The 23,641-nt window shown below is 43.9% G+C and overlaps 1 protein-coding gene across 1 annotated transcript in view; it reads right to left on the bottom strand.

Moving 5' to 3' along the window:
• Positions 1-4,202: 4,202 nt before the first annotated feature.
• The window catches only part of KCNK1 (potassium two pore domain channel subfamily K member 1), a 52,463-nt gene continuing 33,024 nt past the window's right edge, over positions 4,203-23,641 (bottom strand). The window contains exons 2-3 of the mRNA XM_081242746.1: positions 10,037-10,432; positions 4,203-5,483 (exon numbers count right to left, since the gene is read on the bottom strand). Coding sequence (XP_081098872.1) covers positions 5,224-5,483; positions 10,037-10,432 — 656 coding nt within the window. The 3' untranslated portion in view covers positions 4,203-5,223. The remainder of the gene's footprint in view (positions 5,484-10,036; positions 10,433-23,641) is intronic.

The following is a 23,641-nucleotide window of genomic DNA, read 5'->3' as shown; positions in this document are numbered from 1 at the left end:
ACTGGCCCTGGGCCGGGGGAGGATGAACGACTGGGTCATTGTCCAGCATTCTGTCACTCTTGCTTGCTACTGGCTCTGAGTTCTGACAGCAATGGCACGTGCCATAAATTACAGCGACTTTTAAGAAAAGGGAAGTTTCCAACACTGTTGGTGGGAATGTAAGCTGGTGCAGCCACTATGGAAAACAGTGTGGAGGTTCCTCAAAAAACTAAAAATAGTTGCCATATGATCCAGCAATCCCACTCCTGGGCGTATATTTGGACATAACTCTAATTCAAAAAGATACATGCACCTCTATGTCCATAGCAGCAGTATTTACAATAGCCAAGACAGTGAAGCAATGTAAATGCCATAGACAGATGAATGGATAAAGAAGATGTGGTACATATATACAATGGACTATTACTCAGCCATAAAAAAGAATGAAATAGGGGCTTCCCTGGTGGCACAGTGGTTGAGAGTCCGCCTGCCGATGCAGGGGACACGGGTTCATGCCCCGGTCCAGGAAGATCCCACATGCTGCAGAGTGGTTGGGCCCGTGAGCCATGGTTGCTGAGCCTGCACGTCCGGAGCCTGTGCTCTGCAATGGGAGAGGCCACAACAGTGAGAGGCCCGTGTATCGCGAAAAAAAAAAAAAAGAAATAATGCCATTTGTAGCAACATGGATGGACCTAGAGATTATCATACTAAGTGAAGTAAGTCAGACAGAGAAAGACAAATAGCATATGGTATCACTTATATGTGGTATCTAAAATAGGACACAAATGAACTCATCTATGAAACAGAAACAGATTCACAGACATAGAGAACAGACTTGTGGTTGCCAAAGGGAAGGGGGTGGGGGAGGGAAGGATTGAGAGTTTGGGGTTAGCAGATGCAAACTATTATCTATAGGATGGATAAACAACAAGGTCCTACTGTAGAGCACAGGGAACTATATTCAATATCCTGTGATAACCCATAATGGAAAAGAGTATGAAAAAGAATGTGTACAACTGAATCTCTTTGCTGTACAGCAGAAATTAACACAACATTGTAGATCAACTATACTTCAATAAAAAAAAATAATTACACTGATCCTTAAAATCTAGCTTGGTCACTGCTTAATGGCTGTAAATAGGCTTAGTCCCAGTTTTAAGGTCACACTGTCCTAAACTGCTATCATTACACCATGTACCAAGTTGGGAACACCTGCACAAAGGAAAGCTTTCATTATGCAATCGAGCACATGAATAAAAGGACACTTTTCCCAAGAATGCAGCAATTTGAGGCAACAGTGTTTACACAGAGTACGAACAAAGTAATGCAGGAGTTTCAGGTAAATTATGCTGATGTCTTTGAGCATCTATGGATTCATTAGAAGGTTAAATACCTCATGACTAATGGGCTCTGGGTTTCTAGGCACTGCTTAGAAGTGGAAATTAAGTGCTGAGTTATATGATAGATGTATATATCATTATATATAAAATTATATATAAAAACACTCTCAAAACTCAGTTTCTTCACTAAAAATAAATAATTTAGATACATAATTTATTGACAGAAGATGTAAGCAGTGGTCTCATCTTCACATGTCAATGACAGCGAGGCTATACAATAGTTACCATGCTACCTCCTGTTGGAAAGTGAGATGCTTAGTCTAAGGGAATTTGCTAGACAGTGGAAATGATCACTTCAAAAGCAAGTCTCTTAAAAACAAATTCTAATCATTTTGTAAGGAAATACATTTTCTTTTATCTCCTTAAACAGAGCATATCAAACAGAGTTTAACATTGTTATGAAAATTGTGTAACTGAAATAACATCAATAAAAATACTGTGCCATCCCAGGAACTATTTGCCTCAGCCTGTGAAGGTTTTAGAGGGCAGGTCTTTTCTTCTTCATCTGGGTCTGTCCCTCATGTCAGGCTCCCAGAAGCCTGCTCTCCTTGGTGTACTTACCAGCAGTTAACACAAGGTTCTCAGCCGGGGTGGCAATGCACTCAGATCCGCAAACCACACACAGGCAGCCAAGCAAATTTTTATCCATGTGGAAAGTCCATTTTTGCCACAAATATTTATACTTTTACAATCATATAAACCTGAGCATGCCCTACCATTTGGCTTAGAATGGATACAACTTGCTGTGAATAACAGTTGTTGCGTTCCTGGAGCATCTGACAATTTTCCTCCTAAGTACACTAGAGGGGTCAGGAAGTAAACTCTTCTTCCCCGATGCGGAGCACAGGAGGCCAAGGGGATGGTGCAGGCACCGTGGATGCTTTTACAGGAACAGAGAAACTGCTAATTTAAAGCTGCCCAAGCAATTACATGGTCATTATTTCCAACTTGCGTCTTGAGACAATTTTTTTTTTGTACTCTGCCACCAAAAATTATAACATGGAAAGTCTAGGAACTATTGGGAAGCAGCACGCTCGTTTATTTTGTGGGTTGGGAAATCAGAGCAGTAATTTTTTGAGACCTGTGTGCAAAGTAAGTATAAGCTCTGAGGGAAGCCAAGAGGGGGCTTATTTATTAAATGTACTTGACTGCCAGGCTGGGAAAAATACTTAAGATCATTTTTATTTACTTCTGGGTTCATTATTGCATTTTAGAAAGCTGAGGTTGCCTGACAGCACATATTAGATAAGTGAGATGTTTGGAATATTGTCTTCAGCAAACAATCTCATGTTTTGCCTCATACAGAAAGCTTGGATGTACCAAATTTTCATAAAGTAAAACTCTTGGAAAATAATACATCACTACATGGAAAACTTTAAATGTATTAAAGACACAGATCTGAAATCTTACTGGACACAGTTGAATAAAGTAAATGGTCAATACTGTATTATTTCAACTTCAGCTTTCTAAGGAAGGGTTATTTCTAATTTTGCCCAGGATCTGTTTGACCATGTACGCATTTCTGAAACTACATCCCAAAAGGACTGACTGCCTTCCTGAATTGAGGATATCAGGATTCATCACAGCTCTCCTCAGCATGGAAGATTTACCAACAAATCACCAAATGGATGCACGATGCCACGCAATTGGGAAATTCTGCTCACGGAATTCTGAATAAGAGACAGATAATCCCATGATCGCCCTCCAAGGCATGCTTGTGTCAATTTAAAATGAACTCTTTTCTGGAGCAAATATTAGCTGCTTTTATTAAGAAGCCAGTGTGCTACTGATAATTTTAAAGGGTTAAAAACGTTTTGCGTTGACCATTTCAGTTACTGTGACATCTCAACATTTGTAAATATCTCCTTATTTGTTTCCTAAAAGGCACGTTAAGGCTGGTCTGTAGGAAGTATGAGCATGACTGACTCTTTTCCAGACATTCCTAAACATTTTTTCCTGAAGCCACTCATAAATGGAGTTATTTGGGCCAAACTTTATCTGTCCCATGGGTTGCTTTTTAAGATTCTTTGGGAGACGGCTCCAATGCCTTGGTCTGTAGCCCCTCTGATTTGGGGGAGGCTAATTCTTACTCTGAGCTACCGTTCGTTGAGTATATCTGCTGCTCCAAAATCAACATACCTACTGGACACGCCTGACTTTAAATTCACACACAATGAAGGACAATGATTTCTGCTGATTCTCTACCCTGAGGGCGTCCTGTGGGATTCTTAAGAAAGCCTAGAAGACTCCTGCCCAGGACTTCCATCCTTCAGTTTATACTCTGCTCACACTCCAAACCCTCTTCTTCCTTCCCACCGCCCCCCAGAATCCTCTTCTTTAGTGTTCACTTTTACCTTCAACTTCACACTTGCTCACCTCCAACTAGAGGGTTCCAATGACAGTTCTGGCCCAGCCGTGCTGCCCAGCCTCTCACTTCCTCATCCCGCCCCCAGGGGACCCTGCCTCTGTTCTCTGGCTGACACAGCTCCCCCTTCCTCAGGACTCCAGGGCAGCATCTGTCCCTTGGCCAGTGACAAAAAGAAAGTCTGGAGAAGACACTCTCCCTTACATTTCATTTGACAGGGAGGCAAAACCTGCTCTAATTTTTGAAACTCATCCTTCATATTAAAAAGAACAAAAACAATGTGAAGGGTATTAAGGTTTAGCATTTAGTTAAGGGTGTTCTCTGCAGATTCACAAAAGCTTTGCAAGTGAAGTATTACGTTCTCTTCTAAAATTCCTAATAGCGTCCTGTGTACAGCATTTAAATGTTGCCTTTATGGTTTCTACAAAGGAGTGCATACCTATTATCTACGTGGAGGAAAACTTTTCTTAATATATTAAAGCATACAACTGCAACCAACTAACATTTTTATTTATTCAACTTATAAATTAAAAAAACTCTCGGACTAATTTGACAGAATCTGTTCGTTTGGAGTGTCTGTGTTCCGGTTCTGTGCTTTAGTATACTAGGTGATAGCAAATCATAATGCACTTTCAAAACAAAATACCTTAACTTTTTCTTCTTTTTTTCTTTCTTTACAAAATCATATTCTTTGTTACTTGTTCACCTCCAGAGAAATGCTTACAAACATTTTAGACATTTGAGACCATACTACTGCAAGAGGGTAGAAACGTTTACTGTAGCAGAATACTAAAGTCATTCACTCATAAGTGTGTTATTCCCCTTATTTTATTGCAGCAACTTCTGATTCTTCAGTATAAAGAGAAATCAAAAGGGAAAATCTCTACAGTCTTGGGTTAAGAAGTGTGCTGGGACCTGGTGACCTAAACCGTATGTACAGGATATAAACATATTTATACTTTATATGTACACAGTTAATGGTTATCTAGTCATTATAAATAGTAGGTTTAACTTAGAGTCTACAAAAATAATGAGTTTAGATGGGCACATGCAAACCAGTACACATAAACTTATTTGTAAAACACATCTCTATGCTTTTCTTTTTTGCTTTTAAATATAAATGTTGCCATTTAACCATCAGCTAAATGATTTAAATGCAAATCCCAAAGTCCCCAATGAAAAGTATAAAATCTGCTTCTCTCCACAGAGGCACCCTGCCTCAAGTGTTGTTCACCTATTAGTAAAGTCGAGATAATTTTGTCACATATGAATGATGGGTACAGACCCCATTTTCTCGGATTTAAGACAGTCCTCCAGAGGAAAAGCTTCCTTGGCTCCATTATACAAAAAATGTTGCAGACAGTAGATATGTGTTAAAATGTCACCTTGGCTTTTACATACTCATCAAAATGAACAAAGTGAAGCCTCTGCCCACTGCCCTGAGCCTGCACTCTGGGACAGCGCGGCAAAGCCCTAAGCCTACTGGTTCGCGGCCCCGTCGGCAAAGGCCGGTGACTGGGGGGGCACAAAAGGCTCATTCTGTTTCTGGTCCTCCTTCACGCTGGCTGCTTGGTCCGTGATGGAGGAGAAGGACATCTGGTCGTGCTCTATGATGTGCACTTGATCCTCTTCCTTGTCTTTCTTCACGTAGAACATTTTTCTGAACTTCTTCAGCTCGTGGAGCTCACAGAAGGTTTCCAGAACCACCAACATGGCAATAAGACCAAGAAGCAGGTAACCTGTGTGAGAGAAATGACAGCGTCTCAGTGCAACCAAGTCACGCAAGACGCAACCTATCTGCTGATGAATAAATCCACTGCCACTTCTACAATTTCTAGGGATGTTTTGAATTCCATGGCTCAAAGAGGGACGACCCAGAGAAAAATGGAGAATGACTTAACCTCCTAGACCTAAATAGACGTTTCTCCAGAGAAGGTATACAGATGGCCAACAGGCACATGAAAAGATGCTCAATATTGCTAATTATTAGAGAAATGCAGGTCAATGCTACAATGGGGTATCACCTCACACCAGTCAGATGGCCATGATTAAAAAAACTACAGATAACAAATGCTGTAGAGGGTGTGGAGAAAAGGGACCCTCTTATACTGTTGGTGGGATTGTAGATTGGTACAGCCACTGTGGAAAACAGTATGGAGGTTCCTCAGAAAACTAGATATAGAGCTACCATACGATCCTGCAATCCCACTCCTGGGCACATATCCAGAGAAAACTCTAATTTGAAAAGATACATGCACCCCAATGTTTATAGCAGAACTATTTACAACAGCCAAGACATGGAAGTAACCTAAGTGTCCATCGACAGGTGAATGGATAAAGATGTGGTACATATATACAATGGAATATGACTCAGCTATAAAAAAGAATGAAATAATGCCATTTGCAGCGACAAGGATAGACCCAGAGATTATCAAACTAAGTGAAGTAAGTCAGAAAGAGAAAGACAAATACCATATGATGTCACTTATATATGGAATCTAAAATATGACACCAATAAACTTACATATGAAGCAGAGACAGACTCAGACACAGAGGAAAGACTTCTGGTTGTCAAGGGGGAGGGATGGATTGGGAGTCTGGGGTTAGCAGATGCAAACTATTATATGTAAGATGGATAAACAACAAGGTCCTACTGTACAGCACAGGGAACTATATTCAGTATCCTGTGTTAAACCATAATGGAAAAGAATATGAAAAAGAATGTATATCTGTATAGCTGACTCACTTTGCTATACAGCAGAAATTAACACAACATTGTAAATCAACTATACTTCAATAAAATATATTAAAAAAAAAAAGAATGACTTAACCTTCTACAAACCTGGATGATTCAGAATCACATGGTGTGATTTTGGGAAAAAAAGAAGCTGGGGCTGATGAGGCATCGTTAAAGAGAGATAACACACTGTACTCACCCAAGGGCAACTTCCCCTCCACTGTATAATCAGTGCTTCTCAAAAAGCCAGTGACATTTCGGAAGAGTTTCTGATGTATCAGCAGTGCTTGGAACAAAGCTTGCCACCCTTTTCAGCACTCAATGCTTTTAGCAGTAGAAATTACAGTTTAAGCTAGATGAAAATTCCCTTAAGAATGGACGTGGAGGGACTTCCCTGGTGGTGCTGTGGTTAAAAAAACTCCGTACTCCCGATGCAGGGGGCCCGGGTTCAGTCCCTGGTGAGGGAACTAAATCCCACACGCCGCAACCAAGAGTTCGCATGCCACAATTAAGGAGCCCGCCTGCTGCAACAAAGACCCAGCGTAACCAAATAAATAAATAAATATTAAAAAAAAAAAAGGAATGGATGCGGATATTTACAAGGTGTTTGGGTGTGGTTATTTACACTTTCACCGGGGCCCCGCTAGCAAACTAAGCTTTCCATTATGTGACCAGTCATTTCTGGGGCACACGGACCATTCATCCAATAACTCTATCAGTTCCTTACTCCAAAGTGAAAGATAACCTGTTGCTTCAGGTAAAGTGCTATTCCTTGGAATCCGTGATAGGAAAACGGTAATTTTAAGTCAATTCCAAGGCATTTAAAATCAGTTTTCAGAAAAAAATTTTTTTAATCAGGGAAAGGAACAAAAACATGAAAATGAAAACTCAAAGAATAACAAAAATCCCAGTTTCATGACCCAAAATGGTAAAACATTTGAGGAATATTTTCAGAAAATAAATGAACCAGGGAAGCCAGAATCGGTGGCATAATAGGAACAGGAGGCTGATTATGTCAAGAATGCAAAGTGACAGTTTTCTAGTATCTTTAGAATTTGGTTATTAGGTTTTGGTAATAAGATAGCATATTTTAGAAATAGCAATGACATTGTTAGTAGACTAATGGCAAATTTCCTCCTTTTCCTTTATCCATTATGTAGTCAAACTCTTGAGTGCTGACAAAAATAGCCATGATGTTTCAGACAAAAGCTGCGGGACTTCAGCCTCTCCACAAACTAATATACCTTTGGAACGTTCATTTGCTCCACCTAGCACATGCACTATTCAGAGTGCCTAAAAAAACTACAATTCACATGGAAACAAGCCTTAAAACATTCTGTAAGGATTTAGTACTACATGAAAAATTGAGGAAATTAAACTGTTGGGCAAAATTTATGAGCAAACAATTAGCACAAGAGAAAAGTAGAGTTAGCCACCATAATTAATTACAGAAACAAATTCAACATCTCTTAAGTCATGAAAAAATTAAATTCAGATAAGGAGGTAAACATTTTACCCTAATGCAAGACAAGAAAGTCTTGCATTAGGTAATTCTGGTGATAATGTAAACTCATAAGGCCATTTGGGTCAACATGATCTATGAGTCACCAAAGGGCATGTTCACTTTGGGTCAGCCAGCCCACTTCCTGGAAAGATAACAAAGTAGAAAAGCATGTAAACATATAAGAGTATTTACTGCAGTATTATTTATAATGCCCCCCAACTGGAAGCAATCTAAATATTTGATGGAGGGCTTCCCTGGTGGCACAGTGGTTAAGAATCTGCCTGCCAATGCAAGGGACAGGGGTTCGAGCCCAGGCCCAGGAAGATCCCACATGCTGCAGAGCAACTAAGCCAGTGCACCACAACTACTGAGCCTGAGCTCTAGAGCCCGCAAGCCACAACTACTGAAGCCTGTGCGCCTAGAGCCCGTGCTCCGCAACAAGAGAAGCCACCGCAATGAGAAGCCCATGCTCTGCAACGAAGAGTAGCCCCCGCTCACCGCAACTAGAGAAAGCCCACGCACAGCAACGAAGACCCAATGCAGCCAAATATGAATAAATTTATTTAAAAATAAATAAATAAATAAATAAATAAATAAATAAATATTTGATCGAAGCAGGACTAGATGATGGTATAGGCACCCGATAAAATATTATGTGGATATTAAAGATAAATATGGTAACTAGAGGAAATGTGCAATCACCCCTGTAACCACTTGGTAAATATTTATGGAACTTGTATGGTAGCCAGGCACTGTTGAAAGCACTGGGTGTTTATTAGTGAAGCCTTTGTCCTGAGTGAGCATGGTTTCGTAGAAAAGCTAAAATACATACAGTTCAACTAAGCATTTTGTCATGTTAAGACTACAGGATAGGGCCAGGCCAGAACATCCGGCTGCCTGAGTATGTACTGTGATTTCCTAGAAGACATGGCATGAGCTGAGTCTTGAAAAATTCCTGAGAAGGCAGAAATGAAAACTATACGTACAGGGGATGGTGGTGGTGGGATGAACTGGGAGACTGGGATTGACATATACAGACTGATATGTATAAAATAGAGAACCAGGGGCTTCCCTGGTGGCGCAGCGGTTGGGAGTCCGCCTGCCGATGCAGGGGACACGGGTTCGTGCCCCAGTCCAGGAGGATCCCACGTGCCGTGGAGCGGCTGGGCCCATGGGCCATGGCCGCTGAGCCTGCGCGTCCGGAGCCTGTGCTCTGCAACGGCAGAGGCCACAACAGTGAGAGGCCACAACAGTGAGAGGCCCGCGTACCGCAAAAAAAAAAAAAAAAAAAAAAAAATAGAGAACCAATAAGAACCTGCTGGATAAAAAAATTAAGTTCAATTAAATTCAAAACCAAAAGAAAACTGTACATACAGTATGATGTAATTCTACACATTGTGAAAAGACAGGAAACAGACAAAAATATATAGTTTCTTGCCAACGGATTTCTAAGTTTTCCATGACATTATATTGAATTTTTAAAATATTGTTTAAGTTATAAGTCACTGACCATCTGAATTTTATGCCTATTTTCCACATATAAAATTCTGAAAGTGGCAAACGTATTCTAACTTCTTCAAAAAAGAACCAGATGGACAAATGAGATAAGCAACTGGTTTATGATTTTCCTGGTAAATGAAAGAACATGATGGATTGTTAACAGGCTACATCCTAGTCCTGGTTTTCTTGAGCTTAAAATAGTTAATAAAGTAGAGCAATTTTTTTTAAATCAAAAGTTGATTATCAAGTTATTCTGTGTGGTGCATTCTTATGCTGTCATTTATAGTGTCTATTACACCACTAGTAAGAAATTGATGGGTACTTTTAAGGTGCCTGGGAAAAAATAACTCTCAGTGATAAGATTTTTGCTTAAAGCATTTTGAGAGGAATCATGATGAAATGAAAGTTATGGGAAGGTGGCAAAATGGAAAACTTATCCATGGAAAGCAGTCAGGGCTCTGATGAGTGGCCCTCCACGAGTGGGTGAGGTGGAGCTTGGAACTGCCAACAGAGCCCCGGCGGGGGCAGAGTCCGTGAACCCCAATACTCACACGTGATCCCAATCTTGTAGAGCTCCCTGAATTTTTGATTATAGCCCTCTCCGGGAACATAATCCCCGAGGCCAATGGTGCTCAGGGAAATGAAGCAAAAGTAAAAGGATTCCAGGAAGTTCCAGTCATCCTCTAGGAGGGAGAACACCGCTGCCGGGATGAAGAAGAAGCAGGAAACAGTGATCACACCGAGAAGGACAGCGTGGACAATGGCCACCGCCTGCTTGGAGAAGCCCCAGCGGACGTGGAAGTAGAGGACTGGCCTGCGGGTGACATGGATGGTGACACGCTGGACCACCGCCGTCAGGAACAGGAGGGTGAAAGGGATGCCGATGACCGAGTAGATGATGCAGAAGGCCTTGCCCCCGTCGGACAGGGGCACAGTATGGCCATAACCTGAAAGGGGAAGAGGTGGAAAACACCTTATAAATAACACACGCCTGCCGTCCAGCCCTCCTCCCCTCCCACCCAGGAGATGAGCCAGACGAAATTTACGTTGGGGCTTCAAAGGCTCTATCCTGTTACTGCAGTAAGATTCAACACTGGGTGCCATACACTTGGGAAGTCCATCACTCTGGATCAAATCTACCCAGCTCTTCCCGACGCATCCAAGCCTGGTTTTGAGGTCATTGTTAGGCTGAAATAGAAGCTCTGTGTGCGAGGGAGCTAACACCTCATCGTCTTAGGCCATCAGGGAAAATGCATGATAGGATGCCTCTCTGCCAGGAGGGTGTACCCCTCCCCACTCTGCTCCCCCCAACCCTCTCCAGGAGCCTCATTAGGATCCAAAGCCAGTACAGACTTGCTCCAAAACACTAGAACCAGGCAGATGATGGAACAGTGGGAAGATGGGGGAAGACTCAGGATACAGACATCAAAAAAGAGGAAGAGGGCTTCCCTGGTGGCGCAGTGGTTGAGAGTCCGCCTGCTGATGCAGGGGACACGGGTTCGTGCCCCGGTCTGGGAGGATCCCACATGCCGCGGAGCGGCTGGGCCCGTAAGCCATGGCCGCTGAGCCTGAGTGTCCGGAGCCTGTGCTCCGCAACGGGAGAGGCCACAGCAGTGAGAGGCCCGCGTACCGAAAAAAAAAAAAAAAAATCTTACCAGCCCTTCATCCTGAAAGGATGCACATGTCTGAACAAGTCTGTCCAGGAAAAAGCCAACTAAATGCATTTTTTTGGGTGAAATCAGCTTCTGAAAAAAAACCCTCACTCACGGGGTTATTATTGAAAAGTGGCTTCAAAATCTGACTTCTAAAATATATCCTGCTTAGAAATAACTCTGAAAAACCTTCAGCTTCAGATCTCCTGATTCTCTGCTTTATACCAATTTCCGGCGGGTGGGGGGTGCCAGGTCTATGTGGCCACCAAGAAGCTGCCCCGGTTACTCCTGGGCCTGGCCTCAGCACGACAGCCAAGGTGGTTAATCCCAGAAGGTTATGAACGAATAGGGAGTCCCAGCAATCTACTGAAACTGTATCCACTTGAACATATCTCCACACCTGTGCATTTTCTGTAAAGAGATGCCAGAGCTCAGACACTCAGAAGGATTGAGAACCCCTGTTCTGAGCATCAGGTCCTGAATCCATCTGGTCCTCGCACACCTAGCTGCTCCTGGAATGCTTCAGCTGATTCCGGGCATGGTTAAAGAGGGAGATGAGTCAGTTAGGGTTTCCAGAGGGTAACATGAAGGATGGAGAAAGCTTGCAGAATTCTGTTCATGCAAAAAAAGGAAGCAGCAGAAATGTGAACGCCTCGCTTTTGAGGAAAAACACATTACAGAGGAATCAGACTTTATGAGTAAAGCAGCCGGTATCACAGAAGACAGGGGCCAAACAGAGCCATGCCAGGCATTAAGGAGTAAGGATATTTTAATGGTCAGAGATCTGGAAACAGAATCTGATAATGGAATCTTATTTAACACAACAAAGCCAACTGGAAAGTGATTCACAAATTTGGTAATGAGCCTCTGACCAAAAGTATCAGGAGACAACAGGGGATCAAGCAGAGACTGTAAGGGATGGATTGACTTTGGCAGGAATTGTGTAGAGAAAACATAAGATTAGCTGAATTTGTTAGACTACGTAAAAGTCTTGAAGCCATGATTTTATTACTGTTTGGTAGCACTGCTATGAATTATCTTCACTAAAAGTGTAACACACCTATTTCACATAGCCCACCTCTTCTGTAGCATCTGTTCCAATAAACTACACAATTTCAGTACTAGTAGAAAAAAAATTAATTTCTAGTTTTAAAATACTTTAGGCTATAGTTTTTACTCTCCAATGATAATAGCTCTCTTTATTAGAATCTTAACTAAACTTCCATTTACTAAAATGTTATCTCCAAGCCATAGAGATAATCATTACAAGACTCTAGGATGGCTGTCTGCAGTAATGCTTTTTTTTTTTGGTAGGTAATGTGTTCCCACTAAGAGATTAAAAATCACTAAAGTGTAGATGCCTCTTGAAAGCCAGTTTCTCCTTCTGACGTTTGCATAAATAATTTTTGTTAGTGGAAAGTACAGTGTAAAATTTATATCTCACCTGCAGTCTCTACACTTTCAGTGCTTTACTGAATACACAGCAATTCTTTTGCAATAGACAGTTCAATGCACCAGACAGAAACCTTCAGTCCTAGTGAATTATAATGAAGCAGCGAATAATTCACTCAAGTTCAGTCAACTGACTCCCCAGATAAATCGCAAAGCAAAGCTCATATTTTTATCTCAGAACCATATTAAAATCCTTTACAAACTAGGAAGGATTTAGCAAAGTGTTAATACCTTACTTATTTGGTGTTCCTTAAATTTTTCGAAGGCTATGCATATAATTTTGGGGCCCAAAAGATTGAGCATGGCAAAGTGTACTGGAAAAACGAACTTCAAAAACTTAGGATCCAAGGACGTCCCTGGTGGCGCAGTGGTTAAGAATCCGCCTGCCAATGCAGGGGACACGGGTTCAATTCCTGGTCCAGGAAGATCCCACATGCCGTGGAGCAACAGAGCCCATGAGCCACAACTACTGAGCCTGCGCTCTAGAGCCCGTGATCCACAATTACTGAGCCAGCATGCCACAACTACTGAAGCCCATGTGCCACAACTACTGAGCCCACGAGCCACACTACTGAGCCCAGGCGCCTAGAGACCATGCTCCGCAACAAGAGAAGCCACTGCAATGAGAAGCCCTCGCACTGCAACAGAGTAGCTCCTGCTTGCCGTAACTAGAGAAAGCCCGCACACAGCAACAAAGACCCAACGTAGCCATAAATAAATATAAATAATATCATATAATATAATATATATATATATTTAAAAATCAAAAACAAAAACTTAGGATCCAGAGACGAAACTAGGATGTATAAATGTTCTTATAGCGTAGCCTCCTATCCCACGATTGCTGGGTTTTCTGTTCTGATTCTGCACCTGTAGGGCAGGTAGGAGGATATGTATCACGCGGGTGAGGGCGTAGGGGGCGCGTCACACCGATGACAGTCTCCCAAGAAATCTGGCTTCCCAATCTGTCACTCTAACTAAACAGCCCTGACACGAGGCTAGCTAACATCCAATCTGGAGCCACGCCATGCTGGACACGGGCCTTCTAGTTTTTCTTGTATTTACATCCTCCTGAATGAGATCCAAGAGAACCTCTGTGGGCTCCTATTCCGTCCATTACAGCAAGTCAAAAACGTGCAATTTCTTCACATGTACCTGATGCTTTGGAGAGAAGTGCCACTCACCACTACCTCTTGTGGTGACCCTGCCCATATAAAAAAATACTCTTGGGAATTCCCTGGTAGTCCAGTGGTTAGCAGTCTGAGCTCTCACTGCTGAGGGTCCGGGTTCAATCCCTGGTTGGGGAACTAAAGTCCCACAAGACATTCGGCACAGCCAAAAAAAACAAAAAAACCAAAACTCTCATTTATTCATATTATTTAATATAACATGGTACAATGTATGCATTTTCCATTACGTTTGATTGACACACGCTAAAAAAAAAAGTTACACAAGAAGAATCTCCAGCTCGGAAATCAACCCCAGGAGAAAGTCTGAAATAGGTCGCCAACGCTTCCTCTTCCGTAAAAGAGACTTTAATTTGCAATCCTGGACTTCAGCTTCTTCGTGTCTCTTTCCCACTAGATTGTGAGCCCCCTGAGCGGGAGATCACGTCCTCCTCCACTGTGAATCTCTCCCTGTTCCCCGAAAAGTGCTGGCCAATCCACGGAGGCAAGTAACAGCGGGGCTGTGACTTCAAATTCAGGAGGGCTAGAAACTCACTGTACAGCAATGAAGAGGCTTCATTCAGGTCAAGCTGACTTGTCCTGCCACTTGAATCTTATCTTTCACTTGAAATTCGTTTTTGTTGCACAGTTTCCATAAGTGGTTAATTTCTAGATACCCTGCATACAACAGGTCTTCAAAATTCCTGTTTTACAGCAATCCTTTTCAAAGACCCACATATGCATAAACTCTGTTCAACCCTCCCACCCAGGCCACCTACACGACAGGGAACGTACAACTTGTGTTACTTTGCTTATAAAAGGAAGTGTGTTTACCAGGGAGAGAAGACTCAAGGGAGGTCTAAAGCAGACCCAGTAGGAACAGTGGCAAAGGTTGAAAGTGGGCTACACTCAACACATGTGATGAAGGAGGCCCAGATGGTAAGAGGTAACAGAGGTAAGACGTCTTGGGAGGTGCAAGTGCTTTTTTCAGCATCGCTTCTGCTGTCCCATTCATTCAATCCTTTTCTAAACACTTTGGCTGCTTCTACTCAATCACGATGACTTCACATCCAAAGAGAGAGAGGCAGTGGCATTCCTGGTTGGGACGCTGCTCTGGTTCTTTACCTTGGAATGATCATCTCTAAGAGACAGACTGCATTAACACACTGTAGTTAAAAACTAGCGAATCCTAGCAAATGGCTTGAATGTCATAGATGGGAACACCCAGCACTTTTTGCAATGGGACTTTCCACCAAAAATGGCACCACGTGAAAGAACAATTAGAAATGATAGCTTAGGCAAGGGGCACCTTCCATGCATGCATGAGTCTGAGGTCCTGGAAAGGAGGTAGGTGAGCTCAAAAGAGCTCCCACTGCTGCCTGCCATGTGTGTGTGTGCATGCACGTGTGTGTGTGTGTATGTGTGTGTGTGTAGAATTGAGAATCTCCATAATAAGATTCAAATCCTAAAGTTATTATTTCCACTTTACAAATGAGAAGACTGAGTTTCCGAGAGTGCAGACAACTGGCTCAAAGTCATACAAATAAATAGATCCCACAATCTTTCCACTGTGCCACCCCGCTGTGTTGTGTGATGCAAAAGCCAATGATGCCTCAAAAGTCAACTCAGGTCCTAACGTTATGTCTCAGGAGCTCATGGGGACGAGGTGATGGTGGTGGCCGTCACTCAGAGAAAAGCAATCGTGTTTTTTCCAGTGGCTCCGCGGACCTGAACGTGAGATAATGAAACTCTGGAAGGAGGGGACAGAAAGGGACGGACAAAGGACTGTGTGGCTCTCACACAGAGATGGCTCAGGAGCGAAGAGCCTGAGGTGACCTTACAGGATCAGGAAGCAGGTCAGCACCTAATCCATCAAGGGCCAGTGAATGTGGGCACAGCCATGTGAGCTCCAGATTCCTGAATTCCAGCTTAGAAGCCACGTGGATGAACCACTATGGTAAGTGGTCATCAATGAAAAAGAGGTTAGAGGAGAGTCTTTATGTTACATCGAGAAAACATGAAATCCTAACAAATGAGTGGTGACCTTGGAAAGTAGAGTTTCTGTGGCCATAAGTAATATCAGTGATATAACCATAGAATAAGGTCCAATAAAATTCCTATATTCCTGCTCTAATTGTTAAACTTAAATGTTGATAACTCCATCTGGAATCCTTGCCTACAAATAAATACACAACTGCAGAGGCACCAGTCAAATGAAATAGGATGCCCTGTGGCCCAGAGGATGAGTTATATTCCAAAGAGGCTAACATAAATATCAGCTGAAAGTTTCAATCAAAATTGTATGTTGTAAAAAAATGATCCATTCCTCAGTATTGAAAGTACATTTTCATTTGAAAACTTCACAGAATACTGATGAAGCCCAAGTCTCCTTGACCACCCACCTCCTCTTCAACTCCAGGTCTCCAGAGGTGACTGTTATGAGTCTGTAGCCAATAGTTCCTGAAATTTTTCAAAACATTTAGCTCCATATACATAGATTTCCAGAAAAACATAGTTTTAGTTTGTTTCTATCATAAATAGTATACCGCATGTATGGCTGTTCTGCTATTGTTTTCTTTCTGATGATTCTGCTTCAACATGTAGTTTTTCACTGTTTGCTACCTGCTTATTGATCGTTTGTTCTAAATTATCCAATCAAAAATATTTAATTTTCTAATTTAAATTTTTCAGCGAGCAATCTGGCCAACTTTGGGATTCCCATTATGAATGCTTTCTTTTCTAAGCATTAACAACTTTCAGGGTTCATTTCCTGTCACTCTAAAACCATGTGCTTACAAATAAACTTATTTACAAAACAGAAATGAACTTATTTACAGATATCGAAAACAAACTTATGGTTACCAAAGAGGAAACGTGGGGGGGAAGGAATAAATCAGGAGCTTAGGATTAACATACATACACTACTGTATATAAGACAGATAATCAACAAGGACCTACTTACTATATAGCACAGGGAACTCTACTCAATATTCTGTGATAACCCATGTGAGAAAAGAATCTGAAAAAGAATGAATATATGTATATGTATAAATGAATCACTTTTGTTGTACACCTGAAACTAACACAACATTGTAAATCAACTAGACTCCAATAAAATTTAAAAATAAATAAAAAATAAAAACGTGTGTATTCATCTTACCCCTTACACTAGTCATATGAATACTATCTAGTGCTAAGTGATCCCAACTGTTTCATTTCTGTATGCTTTCTTTTCCCTCGCACTGTTTATTTTAATTTTTTAATCTCTTGAATGATCTTTTTTAGCTTTAGAGTTCAAATTACAGTGATCTTTCCCTTTTTCCTTTTTCATATTTTTAGACCTTCTTCAATCTATTTTTTTTTCTTTTTTTGCGGTACGCAGGCCTCTCACTGTCGTGGCCTCTCCCGTTGCGGAGCACAGGCTCCGGACGCGCAGGCTCAGCGGCCATGGCTCACGGGCCCAAAGGCTCCGCGGCATGTGGGATCTTCCTGGACCGGGGCACGAACCCGCGTCCCTTGCATCGGTAGGCTGATTCTCAACCACTGCGCCACCAGGGAAGCCCCCCTCAATCTATTTTTAAGACATGTATCTCTATAATGTCTTCTCCCACCAGCCTCTCCATATCCTCACAAGCCAAGATCACCTTATGAAGCCCTGCTTCATAAAATCGAAATTATCAGAGGCGTAAATAAAAGTTGCGGAAACTTTTGCAAACTGTTCCTCCTCCTCTCCGCCATTCCCTCTGACCTGGGGGGTACCTGGCTAATAGTCCAGCTTCTGCTCCACCTGGTGCTCGGCTTGAGCCTTACTCAGTCAAGATGCTAACAGGGAGCTTCCCTGGTGGCGCAGGGAAGCTCATAATCTCTTCCCCAGCACCAGCTTGCTCAAGTGGCCACCTACTGACCACTGTCACTTAATCCCCTTGTTAGGTTACCAGAGGCGCCAGAGGGTAGCACATGACCCAATAGCTAATATGAGATCATCACCAGATTAGTTCCGGTTTTCAGTATAGCTTTCCCAGGATTCCACGCAGCCCCATGTATTGTGGTCCCCCAGAAGGGAACAGACGAGGCACGGTAAACAGGCTTAGGGCTGGCTAGTTGGAGTAATTTCAGAGGACTCTGGCATGCAGGGGCTGGCCCTAGTTGTCTGGTACCCGGCCCTGGGGTAGTCCCCTGGTACGAGGGCGGCGGGAGAGTATCTCGGAGAGACAGCCCGATAAAGGAGGTGCTGGGGTGAGGGCTCTGGACTGGCTGGTTTGGATAGGAAAAGCGCACTCACAGGTGGGCCCTTTACCATCTAGGGATTGGCTAAGCCTGGGAGGGGCAGTTCCTGCAGGATCAACAAGGCCTCAAGAGTCCAGAGCATCACAATAAAGAGACACGTCCTACAGAAGGAGAGCAAAACCAGAGCCTACCTCTAGGGAGGCACGCCCATCGGGCTGGCCCAGAAGCAGTGCCAAGCCTGAGCTTATTTAGCAACCAAAGCAGGAAGAATCCAGCGTAGTGGATACGGGAATGGGGAGATGAGCTTGAGAGCATTTAGAAAAAGTCAGGGAATAAGGTCAATACATAATTACAATGACACTTCATGATACTTCAAATTCCTAGAACCTTTAAAATATCCTCGGGACCTCCCTGGCGGTCCAGTGGTTAAGACTCCGCACCTCCAATGCAGGGGACGTGCGTTCCACCCCTGGTCGGGGAACTAAGATCCCACATGCCGCGTGGTATGGCCAAAAAAAAAAAAATCCTCATATTTGTTCCTTGTTAACTCTGGTCTCCTCTGCAGACCTGGGAAGAGTGTTCCAAAGAGAAAATGAATGTAAAGCATTGGTATGTTATGACCCAGGCATTTGCTTTATAAGCGTCATCTCCTTTAATCTTCACATCAGCTCTTTGAGATAAGCATGCCAAGTCCCTATTTTACAGAAAAAGAGACACTGAGATTAGACCGTTTACCAAAGCTCTAACAGCAAGCTCATGGCAGAGGCAGGATTTGAACCATGTGTTTACCAATCTTTTAAATCAGGCCATAGGGGCTGTGATGAGGGGCAACAGGGAAAAACACAGAAGCGATGATGGCTGACTACGTGGGCAATAAAAGCTGGAGAAATCCCTGGGTGTTCCCAAATCACGGAATACTCTGAGACAGATCAGACCTAAAGCAATGACCACAGGGCATAGCTAACCTGTGCTGGGAGCTCCCAGAAACTCACCCTGCCCCGAGGGTCCGGGGCCCTGGGTGAGAGCTAGGCTATGATAAAAGAAATTTTCACATATTGAGATTTAGGGAGGTCATTCTGGCTAATTACAAGAGATACTTGAATTTTATGCTGACTAAAAATAGCCTGTTTGGGCTTCCCTGGTGGCGCAGTGGTTAAGAATCCACCTGCCAATGCAGGGGACACAGGTTGGAGCCCTCGTCCAAAAAGATCCCACATGCTGCGGAGCAACTAAGCCCGTGCACCACAACTACTGAGCCTGAGCTCTAGAGCCCGCGAGCCACAACTACTGAGCCCGCGTGCCACAGCTACTGAAGCCCGCGAGCCTACAGCCCGTGCTCCGCAACAAGAGAAGCCACCGCAATGAGAAGCCTGTGTGCTGCAACGAAGAGTAGCCCCCGCTTGCCGCAACTAGAGAAAGCCCGCGCGTAGTAACGAAGACCCAACACAGCCAAAAATAAAATAAATAAAATAAAATAAATAAATAAACTTAAAAAAACACAACCTGTTTGTGGCCTGTGAAATCTACATTGTACATCTGCTTTAATTTTTAAAGAAAAGGGCACACTGACCAGAAATAAAGAATGTCCACGCTAAACACAATGATTAAATGCCTCCCTTCCTGGGATACCAAGGCTGGGACTCCTTTGATGACAAGCCTGCCTTCCCAGGTGCTAAGGCCGTGCTGACTCGCTGTGCATGTGCTGGTCTGTTTCTTTTAAACCTTGAAGAAATGGATCCCTGACTTGTTTGATGTTCTTTGTTCTGACAAGATATAAAACTGTGTCGAAAACCATGCTTCTCTGGAGCAGTTTCTCAGAGTCATATGGGAAGCTGGCTTCTGGGCTATAGTCCTCAGATGGCTCAGATAACACTCTTTTCTTATTATTGATTGTTTATTGATTTTTTTTCATCGACAGCTATCTAGGCAGCACAATGACCTGTCCTGATCCTCCCTGGACCTGAGACTTCTGCTTGGCCCAGTCTGTTTCTAATTCACTGTTTTTCTGGGGGGGTTTTGTTTTGTTTTTAAAATATTTATTTATTTGGTTGTGCCAGGTCTTAGGTGCGGCACGCAGGCTCCTTGGGTGCGTCATGTGGGCTCCTTAGTTGCGGCACATGGGCTCCTTAGTTGTGGCACACGGGCTCCTTAGGTGCAGCATGCATGTGGGATCTAGTTCCCTGACCAGGGATCGAACCCGGGCCCCTGCATTGGGAGCGCAGAGTCTTATTATCCACTGTGCCACCAGGGAAGTCCCTGTTTCTAGTTCACTGCTGCCTTTGTTTTGGGGTTACTCTCAGGATTTCTTTCCACCTCTGTTCCCCTTTGAGCTAATGTAGAAGAAATGTTTAGGTCACCCCTGATCTACCTGGTCCCAATTCCACGAGAACAGGGATGAGAGTGTTTATACCCCCTCCTGATGAGTGCCATCCACATCAACCTCTTGCAGACATTACAGCCTGTTACAGAGGATGCTCTACACCCACAGGCCTGGCATTCTCACGCCGGCTGCTGCTGTCGTGCGTGTGGCGGCACCCCGTGCCCACTCCTTGTGTAGGGGTCAGCATACCTGTGCAGGCCCCCGCTCCCCCCGTGTGTCTCACACACAGACCTACCTTCCACCCCTGGGACCTCTGACGAAAGAGTTGGAATCCTGACCTAGAGCCTGATTATTGTGCAAAACAGCACAGCTGAGGAATCACACATCATATTCTAGTCTGTCTTTCTGTGATTTCTTTTTCGTTTCCTCTCTCACCCATTCCTGACCACATCTTAGAAATTTCTGACAACAGGACAACAATGAGAAGAAAAACTGAAGGAAGCAACAGAACAAGCAAGCAAGTACATTCCCTCAGGTGTGCCTTTGGGTTTGACATAATTATCCTGCAGCCTTCACTTCCCTGAGGTTTAAAGTTCTTAGACTGTAAAGGCCAGTCATGCACTTTTAGAACAGGGTTTGAAAATTCATGCTGTAGGCATTTTCCCCCGGGGCATGGATGCTGTGCAGACAATTCCAATTTCTTTTCCCCTAGGAACAGCAGGCACCTTGCCCTGGGGAACACAGGGTAAAGGTAAAGGTAAAGGAAAAAGTGCTGGAGGACAAGAAGAAGACACACCATTTACTTGACCCTGAATTTCCAAGCCCCGCCATGCAGATAATCAGCATAGTTCCTGTTTGGCCCCAAGCCTAAACCCAGGCTAGAAGTGGTCCTAAACTCTTGTCTGGCGTAAAGGGGTGGAGGGGCCCTGGATGCCTGCTGGACCAAACCACCCCTCGCTTTACAGAGACTCAAAGCAGTGACGTCCCAAGGTTTTCTGGCAGGAAAACACAGGTGTCTACTTCACCTTGGTGGAAAAATCTCTATACCTTTTAAAGGCAGAGGTTCCTGGAATAAACTTTTTCTTTCTCTTCCATTTGACTTTAAAGGCTCTGATGCTCTTGAACATTGAGAAAACAGGGAGGAAAGTGCAAACAAAAAAGTCCTTTGCGGGCTTCCCTGGTGGCACAGTGGTTGAGAGTCCGCCTGCCGATGCAGGGGACACGGGTTCGTGCCCCGGTCCAGGAGGATCCCACATACCACGGAGTGGCTGGACCCGTGAGCCATGGCCGCTGAGCCTGCGCGTCTGGAGCCTGTGTTCCACAACGGGAGAGGTCATAACAGTGAGAGGCCCGCGTACCGCAAAATTAATTAATTAATTAATTAACAATAAATAAATTAATAATAAATAATAATTTTTTTAAAAAGTCCTTTGCAATACCACATGTATAAACCAAAGGTGGTGCTTAGGCAAACGGGCCGAGGAATGTGACATCCTAAATTTGAATCCCGGCTTTGCTTCTTACTAGCTGTGTGACCCTGCAAAACTTTATGCCTTCATTTCCTCATCTGTCAAATATGAATAATACCTCCTGCCTCTTGGAGGTGTGATGAGGATTACACCAAAGCATCCATGTAAAGCAATTAGCACAGATGCCGGTACCTAGAAAGTACAGAGCAAGTAAACTCTTCTATGGATGCTGAAAGAACTAACTGAATTCTCTCGACAATACGTACGCTCTTGCAGACTGGCCACTAGGCATGCTAGTGAGAAGACGTCTGTATTCTCTCCTCTGTTCTCTGCTCACATTTTTTTTTTTTTCCGGTACGTAGGCCTCTCACTGTTGTGGCCTCTCCCGTTACGGAGCACAGGCTCCGGACGCACAGGCTCAGCGGCATGGCTCACGGGCCCAGCCGCTCCGCGGCATGTGGGATCCTCCCGGACCGGGGCACGAACCCGTGTCCCCTGCCTCGGCAGGTGGACTCTCAACCACTGCGCCACCAGGGAAGCCCTCTGCTCACATTTTAATTTTCCCTCCATCCTTCAACACTCCTCTTCCACACTGATGGGTAAAGCAGTTCCTGGTGACAACGAAACACCTAACAACAGCACTCAGGGAACACTCTGTTACACAGGACTTTGTGGCCTCTCCGTAGTTGGGGACATCACTAATGACCCCCATTCCAACAGAAAAATCCAAAGGCTCCCTCTCAATTTCTCACTCCCTTCACTGTAAACGGCTCAGTAAGGCCCCATTCACCACAACCACGTTCTTATGCGTAGACCCCAGGAAATTCCAATGATTAAAGGTAGGTGAGACCCCTCCCACAAAATTTCTCTACTAGGTGGTATGTTCTACAAAGAAAAGAGGCACTACATAGCCACACAACCTGTTGTTAGCACAGGGAAGTTCAAGTTCTCTCTCCTTTAGGTATTGCAACATGCAGTTACTTGAAAGGTTGGGTGGAGGCAGATACCACACTCCTCTAGAAGCCAGATTTCAACCACCTTCTGGTCCAATCAGGTGACAGAATCCTCAGGATGCTTGGTGAAGTGGCAGAGCGTTGAAGAGGGCCGAGTCCTCGAGCTGGAATGCCATGGTGAAGGATATCCATTTGCTGGGTTCTAAAGGTTGTACACGCCCTCGTGCAAGAGTAGATGAAAAACATCTCTAGTCAACCTACGTAACTTGAATGAAAAACCATCCATCTTACCCATGAAAGTACGTGTAGTAATCCTTATGCTAATTCATGGACTCTAGTCTATACTTAGGCCTTGTTGAGACCTCAGGAGAGTGGATTCCTAGTTACGGTCTCTCAAATGCTAACTAACTTCCCCTGGAGTACACGTTCCTAATCAGGGAACTTCACATGCTAACTCCCTGCCTCTGGACTACAGACTAATTGACAGGAACGCTATCAAACCACCGATACGGGAAGACACGACACCTCCATACTTCTCTTAGGGCCTGACGTGACTGACTTTTCCTTCTAGGAAATCTCACTTCTCTCGGCTCTGGGTCATGGCCCAGTCGGCACAGTATCTCCTTCAGGAACACCCATGAGTGGGTCCTCCACAGGGCGAGGCTCGCCTTGCTGCCTTGGTCCCAGAGCAAAGCCACATGCATCTGCCAAGGACACGTGCCTTGGTTACCAGAAGCCACTGAGATCAGGGCCACGTCACCGCAGCATCGCTTGGCCAGAACTTACTAACCCAACATGCCAGGGAACTCAAAAGCGGGCGGGGGAGGTGTGTGGGATGGAGGAGATAAGGATGGGAAGATTCAGCGTGTTGACAGCTGGCTTGTGGGTACACGGAGGACCCATTATGCAACTCTCTC

The sequence above is a fragment of the Mesoplodon bidens genome (genome assembly GCF_964165515.1).
Source record: "Mesoplodon bidens genome assembly, chromosome: 1".
In the NCBI taxonomy this organism is placed as follows: Eukaryota; Metazoa; Chordata; class Mammalia; order Artiodactyla; family Ziphiidae; genus Mesoplodon; species Mesoplodon bidens.
Note: the sequence above shows the minus strand (reverse complement) of the source record. Positions and strands in the feature narration are given on the sequence as shown.